General features: G+C 44.6%; 2 protein-coding genes across 3 annotated transcripts; one reads left to right on the top strand and one right to left on the bottom strand.

The window, feature by feature from the left end:
* Positions 1 to 2,530: 2,530 nt before the first annotated feature.
* On the top strand, positions 2,531 to 7,765 carry LOC125544819 (transcription factor VOZ1). Of its 2 annotated transcripts, none has more exons than XM_048708585.2 (4): positions 2,531 to 2,971; positions 3,072 to 3,341; positions 6,352 to 6,877; positions 6,968 to 7,765. In XM_048708585.2, the coding sequence occupies exons 1-4, from the start codon at positions 2,750 to 2,752 to the stop codon at positions 7,573 to 7,575; spliced, it is 1,626 nt and encodes a 541-aa protein (XP_048564542.2). In that variant the 5' UTR covers positions 2,531 to 2,749; the 3' UTR covers positions 7,576 to 7,765. The 2 variants fall into 2 exon arrangements, with proteins under 2 accessions (XP_048564542.2, XP_048564541.2); XM_048708584.2 differs by having other exon boundaries at positions 2,535 to 2,971; positions 3,069 to 3,341.
* A 942-nt stretch (positions 7,766 to 8,707) lies between these two features.
* On the bottom strand, positions 8,708 to 10,999 carry LOC125544820 (ATP synthase epsilon chain). Its single transcript, XM_048708586.2, has 2 exons — positions 10,615 to 10,999; positions 8,708 to 8,933 (listed from the first exon to the last, which is right to left on the bottom strand). The coding sequence occupies exons 1-2, from the start codon at positions 10,799 to 10,801 to the stop codon at positions 8,911 to 8,913; spliced, it is 210 nt and encodes a 69-aa protein (XP_048564543.1). The 5' UTR covers positions 10,802 to 10,999; the 3' UTR covers positions 8,708 to 8,910.
* Between the last annotated feature and the right edge of the window lie 1,611 nt (positions 11,000 to 12,610).

Below are 12,610 nucleotides of genomic sequence, written 5' to 3'. Positions count from 1 at the left end.
CGTTCACATGATACCACTAGAGGGATGACGACATACATCTCATCAAAATATCGAACGAATACCAAATTCATATGACTACTAATAGCAAGACTTCTCCCATGTCCTCAGGAACAAATATAACTACTCACAAATCATATTCATGTTCATAATCAGAGGGGTATTAATATGCATAATGAATCTGAACATATGATCTTCCACCAAGTAAACCAACTAGCATCAACTACAAGGAGTAATCAACACTACTAGCAATCAACAGGTACCAATCTGAGGTTTGGATATTGGATACAAGAGATGAACTAGGGTTTGAGATGAGATGGTGTTGGTGAAGATGTTGATGTAGATTGGCCCCCTCCCGATGAGAGGAGCGTTGGTGATGATGATGGCGATGATTTTCCCCCTCCCGGAGGGAAGTGTCCCCGGTAGAACAGCTCCGCCAGAGCCCTAAATTGGTTCCGCCAAGGTTCCACCTCGTGGCGGCGGAGTTTCGTCTCGAAACCTTGCTTATGATTTTTTTTTCTCAGACGAAAGACTTCATATAGCAGAAGATAGGCACCGGAGGGCCACCAGGGGGCCCCCGAGGCAGGGGGCGCGCCCAGGCCTCGTGGCCAGGGTGTGGGCCTCCTCTGGTATTTTCTTCGCTCAGTATTTTTTATTATTTCCAAAAATAACTTTCGTGGAGTTTTAGGACAAGAGAGAGAATGCCGGCAGTTGGAATTCTGGGCTGGAAAAGGAGCAAATATTAGAGACAAGCTTCACGAAAGTATACTGCAAATGGCCCAAATAGGATTTGAGCTTTACCACTGAAGCTGATTTGGAATAGTTGCTTTGTTTTATTAAACCTTTTCAAAATCCGAAAAAATCAGGACCAGGTCCGGTTTGTTTCAGCTTCAACCTGTTTCGAACCAGATGTGGATTCGCTTCACTAGCAAAACTGATTTTGGCACCGAAGTACACCGAGACGTTCTCTAGGAAAATACACTGAAAAATGACCCCGAATAGGACTTGAACTTTGAAAATGGCCACTGAAGTTGGTTCAAAATAGTTGTTTGTTTCTGGTTCATTTTCTTCAAAGCCAAAACAAACATGGCAAGTCCCAGTTTGTTTTAGCTTCAATGGGATTCCAATTAGATGTGGATTCGCTTCACTGGCAAAGGTGACTCTAGCACTGAAGTACGGAGAGACGTACTTCCGAAAAATACATTGAAAATGGCTCGAATCAGATTTGAGCTTTACCGCCGGAGCTGATTTGAAACAATTGTTTGTGTCAGATTCATCTTCTTAAAAGTTGGAACAAACATGGCCAGGTCCGCTTTGTTTCAGCTTTAATGGGCTTCGAGTCAGATGTGGATTCGCTTCACCACCAAAGCTAATTTTGAAACTGGGGTATACCGAAACGTGCTTAAAAAAATACATTGAAAATGACCCGAATCGGATTTAAACTTTGCCACTGAAGCTGATTCAAAGTGGTTGTTTGTTTCAGATTCATTATTTCAAAGCTGAAACAAACAGGACGGTCCTGCTTGTTTCAGCTTCAACAGGCTTTGGATTAGATGTGGATTCATCTCCACTCGCAAAACCGATTCTGATACTGAAGTACACTCAAACGTGCTTGAGTAAAATACATTGAAAATGACCCAAATCGGATTTGAGCTTTGCCAATGAAGCTGATTCAGAATAGTTGTGTTTCATATTCATTTGTTCCAAAGCTGAAGTTTGTTTCAGCTTCAATGTGCTTCGAATTAGACGTGGACTCGCTTTTAGTGGGAAAGCTGATTCTGGCACTGAAGTACACTGAGACGTGCTTCAGAAAAATACATTGGAAATGACTTGAACCGAATTTGAGCTTTGCCACTGAACCTAATTCGAAATAGCTGTTTGTTTCAGATTTAATTTTTTTTCAAAGCTGAAACAAATAGAGCTAAGTATGGTTTGTTTCAGTTTCAACGGGCTTCGAATTAAAAGTGGATTCGCTTTCACTGGGAATGAAATACACCGAGACGTGCTTGTGAAAAATACATTGAAAATGACGAGAACCGGATGTAAGCTTTGCCACTAAAGTTGATTCGAAATAGCTGTTTGTTTCATATGCAAAATTTTCAAAGCTGAAACAGACGAGGCCAGGCCCGGTTTGTTTCAGCTTCAGCGAGCTTCGAAGTAATGTAGAAGTGAATTCGTTTCAGTGGCAAAGCTAAACCGAAATAGGTGTTCCATTTTCAGGTTTTCATAAAGCTGAAACAAACGGGGCCTAGCTCTCACCAAGTCGACACAGATTCATTCGGAAAAGAAAGTTGAGACAGATTGAGAAGGAGAGATTCGCACGAGAAAAGGAGAAACATAAACGTTTCATTCTATTGTCGAAAGCCCACAACCACAAGAATGGAAGAGAGACGCCAGAGAGACGAGGTGAGCCGACGAAGCAAAATCGAAGAGCGAAGACGAGTGAGTCCACGCCAACGCCATGACACTGTTACCGCACGACGCTTTCGACTTTGACGAGTCCTGGGCTGGATTCCTCCCTATCTACCCCGCCCGGAGGCCGCCCACCCCCGCCTCCTTTTTGCCGCGGCCGTCGCTTTTCGCGAGCCGACCCAGCAAAGTGGCAGCCATACCAAGTGAGGAAGAAAAACGACACCAAATTATACGAGCATCTCCATCTCCTCTCCCGTGGCGCAAAGGGTGGAGGGAGAGGCCACCCACTCCACGGCGCCGATCGATCGGAGCAGCGGAGAGGACGGCGCGCGCGTCGGCGATGCGGAAGGGGCCGTCGCGGTCGGGGTCGGCGCGGCACCAGCAGTTCCGCGCCCGCGCCAAGACCCGCGTCGACGACCTCCAGGACATGTTCTCCGGCCTCCAGTACGCCCGCAAGGAGGCCCGCTCCACCGACGCCGTCCTCCTCGAGGCGCAGCTCCACCAGATGCTCCGCGAGTGGCGCGCCGAGCTCAGCGTCCCGTCCCCCGCCTCCTCCCTCCAGGTATGCCTGTCCCCTCCTCCATTCCTCTGCGCTTTTCGTTTCTTGTGCCGTGCTGTTTTGCCGGTGTTTGATTGGGTGGTCATGGTCGACGGCGCAGCAGGGGAACAACAACCGGGATCCGCCGTCCGAGACGCCGCGGCCGCCGCAGCTGGCGGCGGCCGAGGAGGAGGACGACGCCACCAGCAAGCTCGTGGAGCAGAAGCCCCGGCCGTCCGCTAATCAGGCTCACAAGCACGCGCAGGGAGACCAGGACATGAAGCCGGAGCCGCGCGAGGAAGCGATCGCGGATCCAGTGACGGTGGCGCAGCAGCCGACGTCGCTGGGTCCGGGAGTTATCACCACTCCAGCTACTGCCGGGTTCCACGATCAGGTAGTATAAACAGTTTGCTACTTGTGGCTGTGTTTTCGGTATAGCTTCGTGACAGTTTGTTACTCCCTCCGTCCCATAATATAAGAACGTTTCTGACACTAGACTGTGTCAAAAACGTTTTTATATTATGGGACGGGGGGAATAGATTGTACTCCGTCGGTAAACTAATATAAGAGCGTTTAGATCACACTTTAATGATCTAAACGCTCTTATATTAGTTTACAGAGGGGGTGTATATATTTTTAGTTGGATATGTGGCGTGCCCTGCTAGCAACTTCCGTTCAGTTAGTCATTTGGTGAGGATTTCTGCATTTCTTATGGAAAAAATACTTGCGCGTTCGTGGGGAATGACATGGAGCTCTATATCCTGATCAGTTGATCAGAATCACAAATATTCAAATTTGAATTTGTATGGAGATCTATGATGGATGTGCATATCAATCTAGGTTGTCTTCAGTCCAGAGGTAAAATTAGAAATTTCTATATAGTATAAGGCTTGAGCTACTGCCTTTTGTGATTGGGTGTGGCTAGGTCTTAGTCGACTGAGACTTAACCAAGTCTCGGTCAAGTGACATAACACATAAAAAAGGAAGAAGAAAAAACTCAAAAGAATTTTTTGCATGAATCTCTATGAAAGATCTTACGAGTATAGCATCGACCGAGACTTGGTTAAGTCTCAGTCGACTGAGATTTAGCAATCCCGTTTGTGATTTGGCTTTTGTAGCTAATCTCATTGCAATGATACTGATAGACCGGATCTAGTTACTTACTCCCTCTGTCCCATAATATAAGATCTTATTACATCCAGTATGCTGTCTTACATTATCGGACGGAGGGAGTATTACTTTATTTTAGGGTAGAAATCTGTGATTTACAACCACAATGGCCATTATGTGGCTCCAGGAGTTGCATAGTTCTGACTAGTCCTTTTCTTCAACTTATGTTTGTTAGATTAGTTTATATCTTCGAAACCGTCAGTTAAATCAAGCTCTTACAAGTGTTTTGTGCTTCTGTGGTCAAAATCGTAGCTTGAGAGTAAATTTTTGGATTCTTTGGCATACATACATTTTGCCTTTGAACTAAGCGTAGACATAGTAACGCACTAAACTCTACCATTCTTCTACCCTTTCATTAACATGAGCATGAAAGGGCTGTATGGCAGGAGCTCTTGAAGGATCATCAGGTTAGACAGTAACATAGGAGAGGACTTAACATGGCTGTGGTCTGGGCCAAATAGATTAGCAGCTGGTCAGGCCGGGGGCATTTTCAGATATGAATGAAAGCATAGTACAGCAGTTTTCACAATGAGTCTATTGCTCTATGCTTTCGATGGTCTTGGATAGTCATTATCTACCTAGTCTTACACATTTGCATTACATAACAATAATAGATTCACGCAGACTGCAAAGCCACTGAGCTTTATGTCCTGCAATCCATGCTCCATTTAGTCAGTACAGCCTCCAGGTGGTTGCAATTTTTATGTCTAGCATACATTGAACTCAAGAATATGCTTGTTTATATATCTCAACGGATAGCGTTCTGTGCTTCTTGTAGTTGGGGTCTAAATGCTGGTTAAGTGGTCAGTTAAGCTGATTTATAATGTACTTTACTATGCAAAGACACATGGAGAAGAAAACTAAAGCCCTTCTTGTGGTGTACAGGAGTACTTCGCTTTTGTGTTATAATTGCATAGCTATGAACTTGCCTGAAATTCTGTATGATTGCTTCTAGTATATGGACCCGAAACCATAGGGGTTAGTTCAGATTATTGTTAGTGTATTTGGTGGGTTCTGAAAAAAAAATTTGTTAAGCTGATTTGTAGTAATATTTGAGACAAAAAGTAAGTTTTTTTTTTGTCTTTAACCATCTTATGGGGTACAAGGGTGCTTTGTTTTTCATCTTAAGTTAGGATATCATCCATTTTGGTTTCCTTTTCTGCCTGCTTCTCTACCCCCTTAGCATGCTTGTGTGATACCCCTGCTGACGCCTTTTCTTCTTCTGCTGTGCGCTACCACATACTAAATTTTGGCACCAGCACATATACGATAAGCGCAGACACTGGTCAAAGTTTTTGTAGAAGTAGCAGTTTCTACTTCATTCAGTTAGGGGTGGGAAAAACCCTGCAAACCAAAAGCAAAGGATAGTTCTAAAGGACGAGGAGCAAGGAAAAAGGAACCAACCAACGTTGGATACTGTGTCTAGTAGCCTAGCAAAATCAAATCACCATCACGACAAATTTCAGAGGTGAAGAATACAACGGGATCCTACTTTCTGCCCCCTGCCTTATTCACGCTAGAAGATCATGCACAGGGATTTTCTTATTTTGAAAAAAAAAACAATCCTTTACCATCCGAAGTCTCCATACTTGGCCTTTTTAGACGTCCTCTATCTACTGCTTGCTTCTGCTCATGAACCACAAGAAGAACGAAGCCTGGTGATCTTAACCATAAAAGCCTCCCTCCAAAACCTGTCTTACCAAGCTCAAGCTGCATTCAAGAAGAGTGGTGATTTCCAGCTTTGTGTGACACAGCTGGCAAAAGTAGTTATTGGATGCAGGCGGAGCCGCGTCCACCTGCATTCCTTGCACGAGCTACCAAACGTGGAAGCGCTACTTCAGAGACATCCATGGTTTCCTTATGTTTTTTATTTATTTGGTTTGAATCAAACCAAGGAAATTCGTGCTGTACATGGGTTTGTCTTTTATACTTGCATGCGTAGGGTGAAGCGTCACATAATCTTGTACCTCTGCCCCGGATTAGTTGGGATTGTGCTGCCTGCAGGCATAGCATAGTGAATTTCTGGAGAAGGGGTCATCTCAGCGCTAAGATCATCAATCATCTTGCATTGTTTAGAAGAGCCACCAGTGTTTTATGCTTTCTGCATGACATCTTGTTTAGGTTCAGTGCTAGGTCTTTTGGAGTTTTGCCATCTCTCTGTCACCTCCATTTCTCGAGTTCTAATTTTGACATAACTGAGCTAAATTTAACAAGGTTTTGCCATGTCCTTCCAGATGTACTATGTGAACCAGGAGCTTAGTGTTGAGGATTTTCTTTACGACGATGATTACAAGATAAACCTTCCTGGGTCCAATCCAGAAATCCTCAATAACCTTGAAGGGATTGGTCACCAAGAATATCTGCAGTTCAATTTGCCACAAGAGTTGCCCCCTAATGCATATCTTGATATGAACAACTATGGGCAGAATGCTGGAGATGGTTTCCTGCACATGTCAGACTTGCTCACAACAATGTCTCCAGCACCTGCTTCATTTCTGAGGCCAAAGTGCGCTCTCTGGGACTGCCCTCGGCCTGCTCAAGGATCTGAAAGCTGGCAAGATTACTGCAGCATGTACCATGCTGAATTGGCCGTGAAGGAAGAGGGCCCTCCAGGCACAATGCCTGTGATCCGCCCGAGAGGTATTGATCTAAAAGATGGCCCTTTGTTTGCCGCTCTTAGTGCAAAAATCCAAGGAAAGCATGTCGGTGTTCCTGTCTGTGAAGGGGCTGCAACTACGAAATCCCCTTGGAATGCACCTGGTAACTTCTTGCCACATAACTCATGTTCTTACATTTGTATTGGTACCGGTAATTATGTCCTGACTGTTTGTTAATTTCTATCATTTGCAGAACTTTTCGACCTTTACATCTTTGAAGGTGAATCTATGAGAGAATGGCTTTTCTTTGACAAACCAAGAAGGGCATTCGACAGTGGAAACCGGAAGCAAAGGTCGCTGCCAGATTACAACGGCCGTGGCTGGCATGAATCAAGGAAGCAGGTGATGAAAGACTTTGGGGGTCTGAAGAGATCATATTACATGGACCCACAGCCATCTAGCAGCTACGAATGGCACCTCTATGAATACGAGATCAACGATCGCGACGCTTTTGCCTTATACCGGCTTGAATTCAAGTCTTCGGACGCAAAGAAGAGCGCTAAGTCAAAATTCACTTGCAGTCCACTGATTGAAATCCAGCAGCAAATGGTCAGGCTGAGCGCAGACGGTCCTGTGGAGAACAAGCGGACTGCCCGTGCGCGGACACAGGATGTCAGCACAAACATCTACCCAGTTCAGAACAACACGGCTCAGGCTAATGCTCCGGACGCTTACCAGGCAGCATCGCAGGTGGACCAGATGACATTTTTGAACGGCAGTGTTGTTTATGGGCCTCATCTCCCATATGGCTACTCAACCGAAGGAGGTGACTTCTATTGGAACTCAAACGACGGGGCTTGATAAAAACATCTTCGACTTGGCATATTTTCGGCTTCAAGTTCTAACCGTATCAGCTGTAATTAAGGGGTCTTACTCTATTGGCAATGGCCTCCATAATTTCTATTGGGAATGGCCTCCGTGATTCTAACTGTAATGGTTGGGCCAAATTTAAATTTACAGGAAACGTCTCTTTGAGGCAAGAGCGTGCTCATTCGTCGTGTCTGCGCCGCGTCCAATGTCGTGGCATCTCTTGGTGCACAGCGTCCAATGTCGTGGCATCTCCTTGGTGTGTCTGCGCCGCGTCCAATGTCGTGGCATCTCTTGGTGCACAGCGTCCAATGTTGTGGCATCTCCTTGGTGCACAGCGCATGATGAGAGATGGATTACCACGTTTGATAGGTGTCACCTCTTTGGTTAGAGGTTTATCGCCCATTTGATGGCTCTGTTTTGTGTGTTGTGTTGTGCATGCGCTTTCTGTTCTGAATCTCGGTGAAATGCTGAATTTGCGTATGTCATCCTTCAGCTGCAGCTACAGGTTTGCAACCTCTGGAAGGAAAGCACATTTTGGTATTTAGCAAGGCTGTTAATCGTTTTGCTGTTGCGTCAAGGGCTACCATTCACTAACCGGTTATTAGCAACACAAACTTGCACAGCACAAGTTTCTGAAGAAAAGCACATAGTAGTAATAACATAACTTTTACATGTGCTGCCGTGACATGCTGGCAGCTACGGCAAAAGGACCGTATAGAGAGGCGCCTTGGCCCATGTCCATCGGGTCTCCAAATTATCAGAGTAAATAACCGAAGGTTCATAAAAAAGAAATCAAAGTGTGATCCTATAATTTTTGGTCAAGATTTCTTTTTGCTGCAAAAAACAGTGTTCCTATTTTTTTGAGGGGAATCAAATGTGTTCCTAAATACAACATACTATACTATATAGTAGATTCACATGTTTTTTTGCGTGTAGCACACATGACCATATTTTTTAATAAGAGTGCTATTATAACTTCAAAGTGTTTTTGATTAGTATTATTATTAGCATTATTGTTATTATTATTTTATAAAGGCTCCAAGAGATATACACCAAGTGACATGGGTAAAACAGTTTATTCATAAGCTTTGGAATATATACCAAATTAAAGCATCAGAAGATATAACGCATAAAAACACGCTCACTCGAGCACCACAAGACACGAGTTTCACATGGTTCAGGTTCATCAAGTAGAAAAGGAGCAATTAGTAAATATAACAACATAGTATCGGAATAGATCCATTGTCACCGCAAGAATTTATTCTCAAGTTCTTAAGCCCTGACTCAACAACTTCTCAAAACATCAATCACCATGGCACCCGATCTTCATTCATCATCTGTGCGCACAGCTGCAACATGAACAAACAAGTTAGTGTTCAAGAGAACAATACATCATGAAGTAGAATCAAAGCAAGAAAGAGCCTCATTTGGTTCTACTTGGTTCAATACCCACCAACCACCATGAAGAAAGCAATACATTAAATATGCAAGTACAAAATCATCACAGAAGCTGGATAAGCAAATTATTCAGAAAGGCGTAGATGTTGGATGCAACACTTCATGCAAATCACTCAGAGAGCAACCATAACAGTCACTTAAGGCCCTGTACAATGCAAGATGCTTGGGGTAGATGCTTAGAGAAATAAACCAGTTTTTCTCTAAGCACCGGTTCTTATTTGTAGAGGATAAACGCTTAATTAAGCGTCTGTCCTGTAGAAATAAGCACCGGTGCTTAAGAAGAACTCGGTTTATTTTACTAAGCATCTCCCTAAGCACCTCCCATTGTACAAGGACTAAGCATTCCAAGACCAAACTACATCTACTTTTGCAGTTCCTGGAAGAATATCCACGAGTTGCAATAGAAATATAGATAGTTATGTGAAACACGAAATCAGTATTGCTATAGATCACTACTTAGTGTTCACATGCAATCATGCATGCAGCCGAATAAACTCCCTCTGCTTTGCTACCAGCTCTGTATCAACAAATAGAGTAATGACAAATCTTGAGCCATTTGCAGAACTATGAGGTACTGATGCATTGACTCTGAAAAGTGAAAACTACGGGTGCTAATTATTACCACACCAGCCCCTCTATTAGTAGACTTGCACATGCCTTTGCCACATGAGGTTTCTTTATCGTCAGCATGAGTTCACGAATGCTCTAGTGCACGCAGCAGCCACGTGGTGCCACAGATTAAGCTCATGATATTTTCCTTGCATCAGGGGAAAGAAATCTATTGCGAAAAGCTTGCAGAGATTAATCAATAACCATGACTGCATAGAAGTTCAGGTGGGGCTCCTACAGTTAATCTTCAAACAGAGCCACAGTTTCTCCTGGTTTTAAAGGAATATAGATATATTTTTTATCTGGTAAAATTTTGCATAGAACAGAGACGATAAGGACCATCATGTCCACCCAATCCAGCCTATGCAAGGTCACACTCAGGGTAGGATCCTCGTTATGTATTACTTCATGCATTCATGGTTAATCATCTCTATTTTCCAGCAGATAAGTAATACTAAGTTAGTACTAAACTGTAAAACATAATCTTACGATTCTAGCAGCTCCAGGCTATAGGATGAGTTAAAATTCCCAATACATCTCAAGTGAGCTGATACCAGAGTCCTTAGCAGATGACACAACAATCTTGTATATTACACTGACAGCTAACTTTAAGATCATCCTTTTGCGTAGGTCAATTTTTCCCCCTCCTCACAACACATTTCTACCAACAGGCAAAAAAAGGACGCACACTAGATCTGTGCCATCGTCAACGACGCACAGATTTCTACGCAGGTGTGCAACAGAATCACGCGAAGACGCGCGGCCCAACCAAACATCAGCGCTGATCAGATCGTATTCAATCCAGCAGATCAACCTAGACATGTAAACCGCTAGACCTAGACCAAGATCTACATCCAACAGTACCAAGCCAGATCCACGAACCCTAGGATTCATTCCGTAGCCAGGCAAATCAAACCGGATCGAGGACGCGGGACAGGGACTTGATCGGATCGAGGAACTTACTGGGCTTCTGCTGCTTCTCGTCGGCCCACTTGGAGAGGGAGAAGTGGACCTTCTCGCGGGAGGAGACCTCGGTCTTGAAGGGCTCCTTGAGGCAGCTCCGCACCAGCGCCGCGCAGACGTTGGAGTAGCCGATGTAGGTCATCCCCGCCGCGCGCCAGAAGGGCACCGCCGCCGTCATCGCCGACATCGTCGCCTCCGCTTCCTCTCCTCTGCTTTTTTTTCTCTGCTAGGGTAGAAAGCTTCCTTTCCTCTGCTCGAGCCGCCGCCGCCGATGATAGAGATGGGGAAATGGGCCTTGAGGCCTTTTATCTTCTCGCTGGGCTTCTTTGCTTCTGCCCAAACGGTCGGGAACGAGGCGCAGACGCGAAACCTCCCAGTTCGATTAGTCCCACATCGTTCGCGGAGCTCGGCGGGGCAGGGTCGGACGGGTATAAAGCGAGGGGCAGGGCTCCGTTCCAATTCATGCTTCCTTCATTCCAAGTTGCTTGATTTTCATTTTGATGACTACTTTCTCCGTCACGGTTCATTGGACCAAACCTTATCTATTGTGGAAGTGCATATAAATTTAACCGTGTCTTCTAGACTGTGACGGAGACGGTTTATTGGACCAAACCTTATCTATTGTGAAAGTGCATATAAATTTAACTGTGTCTTCTAAACTGTGACAAATGGAGGTGGAGGTTAATTAATTTGGAATGAAGGTTAATTAATTTGGAATGGAGGGAGTATTTTTCTTGGCCTTTTCATGTACTAGTATTTGTTTTTATCAGTTTTGTACTCCCTCTGTTTTTAAAGTACATTCAATAATGAATTAATGGTATTGAATTGTTATTGTATATGTTCATATTTTTGTCTATAAATTTAATAAACATAAGGAAGTATATGATATATGAGTCATGTGCTCACAATGATATTAAATTTGTCTTTAGGGAGGGGGTCCATCCCTTACGTGTTCTTTGGATGTTGCATTATTGTCCAGTGGTGCACCCCAACCAAAGCTAATATAATTATCCCAAATACTTCATCGTGCATGTGATTTGGGCGAACCGAGCGGCGGTAAAATTTTGTGTTTTGACCCTTTTCCGAAACCTATTTCAGATTTGACCCTGAGTTAAAAGAATCGAGATCTAATCTTTTTGCTATCGCCCACAACTCTATCATCAAGGTGTTTGACGGTAGACACGAGCACGCACTGTGTTCAATATTTAGTCTGGTTTTGGCGGTAAGGCATGCAACCCTACCGTCAAGATCCTTGGCGATAGGCTGCTATACTCTACCATCATGGTCCCTGCCGGTAGCAAAAGGGTTAGATTTCGAAATTTTTTCAAACTAAGGTCAAATCTCAAATAGGTTTGAAAAAATGATCAAAACATGAATTTTAGCCCCGAGCGGCCATAATGATCGCCCGATGCGTACGGTGCGGCCCTAGTGCCAGGTGTTACCTGGTCGGCGAAGTTTATGCAGCGGGGAACGTCGCTTACCTTATCCACTCGACCGTCCTCCAACCACTTCCCGGCGAGACGCGTCGCGCTTATCATGCATCCGGCCGTCCATGTCCTCCTGGAGATGCGTGCTGCGCCTGGCAGGGCCTACTCCCCCGGTTCCCTATGCTGCTGGCCGGCTCCTCGTCTTTGCCTGCACACTTGCGCTGCCATGCCGCCATGCGACCCATCTATAGGTTGCGGCCTTCTTCAGCTACAAGCTGAAGCCACTGTAACCATTCATGGCAGCAAGCCAAAACCAGATGGTCGGCGCCTCAGGAAGGGATGAGAGATATGTGTAATCTTCAATTCTTACGTGCACTTGTATTGCAGCCGGTGGATCCTATCAATCCAGCTACTTTCCATCGTAGCTAGCTTCGTATGTGCACGTTTCGATCAACCAACTCTTGTATTTGTGTATCTCGGTGGTATTGGCGAAAGCAAATTCAGTTGGACAACAAGACGATGCTAAGTTGACTAAATGCCTGTTTGTAAATTGATCTATTGTTTACTAT

This window comes from Triticum urartu, chromosome 3A, assembly GCF_056163025.1.
Source record: "Triticum urartu cultivar PI428250 chromosome 3A, HENAU_Tu73, whole genome shotgun sequence".
NCBI classification, from domain to species: domain Eukaryota; kingdom Viridiplantae; phylum Streptophyta; class Magnoliopsida; order Poales; family Poaceae; genus Triticum; species Triticum urartu.
Note: the sequence above shows the minus strand (reverse complement) of the source record. Positions and strands in the feature narration are given on the sequence as shown.

Excerpts from the sequence above, each read along its gene's own strand:
- LOC125544819 (XM_048708584.2), top strand. The coding sequence starts at position 2,750 with ATGCGGAAGGGGCCGTCGCGGTCGGGGTCGGCGCGGCACCAGCAGTTC. Across the intron at positions 2,972-3,068 it reads CCCCCGCCTCCTCCCTCCAG|CAGGGGAACAACAACCGGGA; the intron begins GTATGCCTGTCC and ends TCGACGGCGCAG. Across the intron at positions 6,878-6,967 it reads ATCCCCTTGGAATGCACCTG|AACTTTTCGACCTTTACATC; the intron begins GTAACTTCTTGC and ends TATCATTTGCAG.
- LOC125544820 (XM_048708586.2), bottom strand. The coding sequence starts at position 10,801 with ATGTCGGCGATGACGGCGGCGGTGCCCTTCTGGCGCGCGGCGGGGATG. Across the intron at positions 8,934-10,614 it reads CGAGAAGCAGCAGAAGCCCA|CTGTGCGCACAGATGATGAA; the intron begins GTAAGTTCCTCG and ends TTCATGTTGCAG.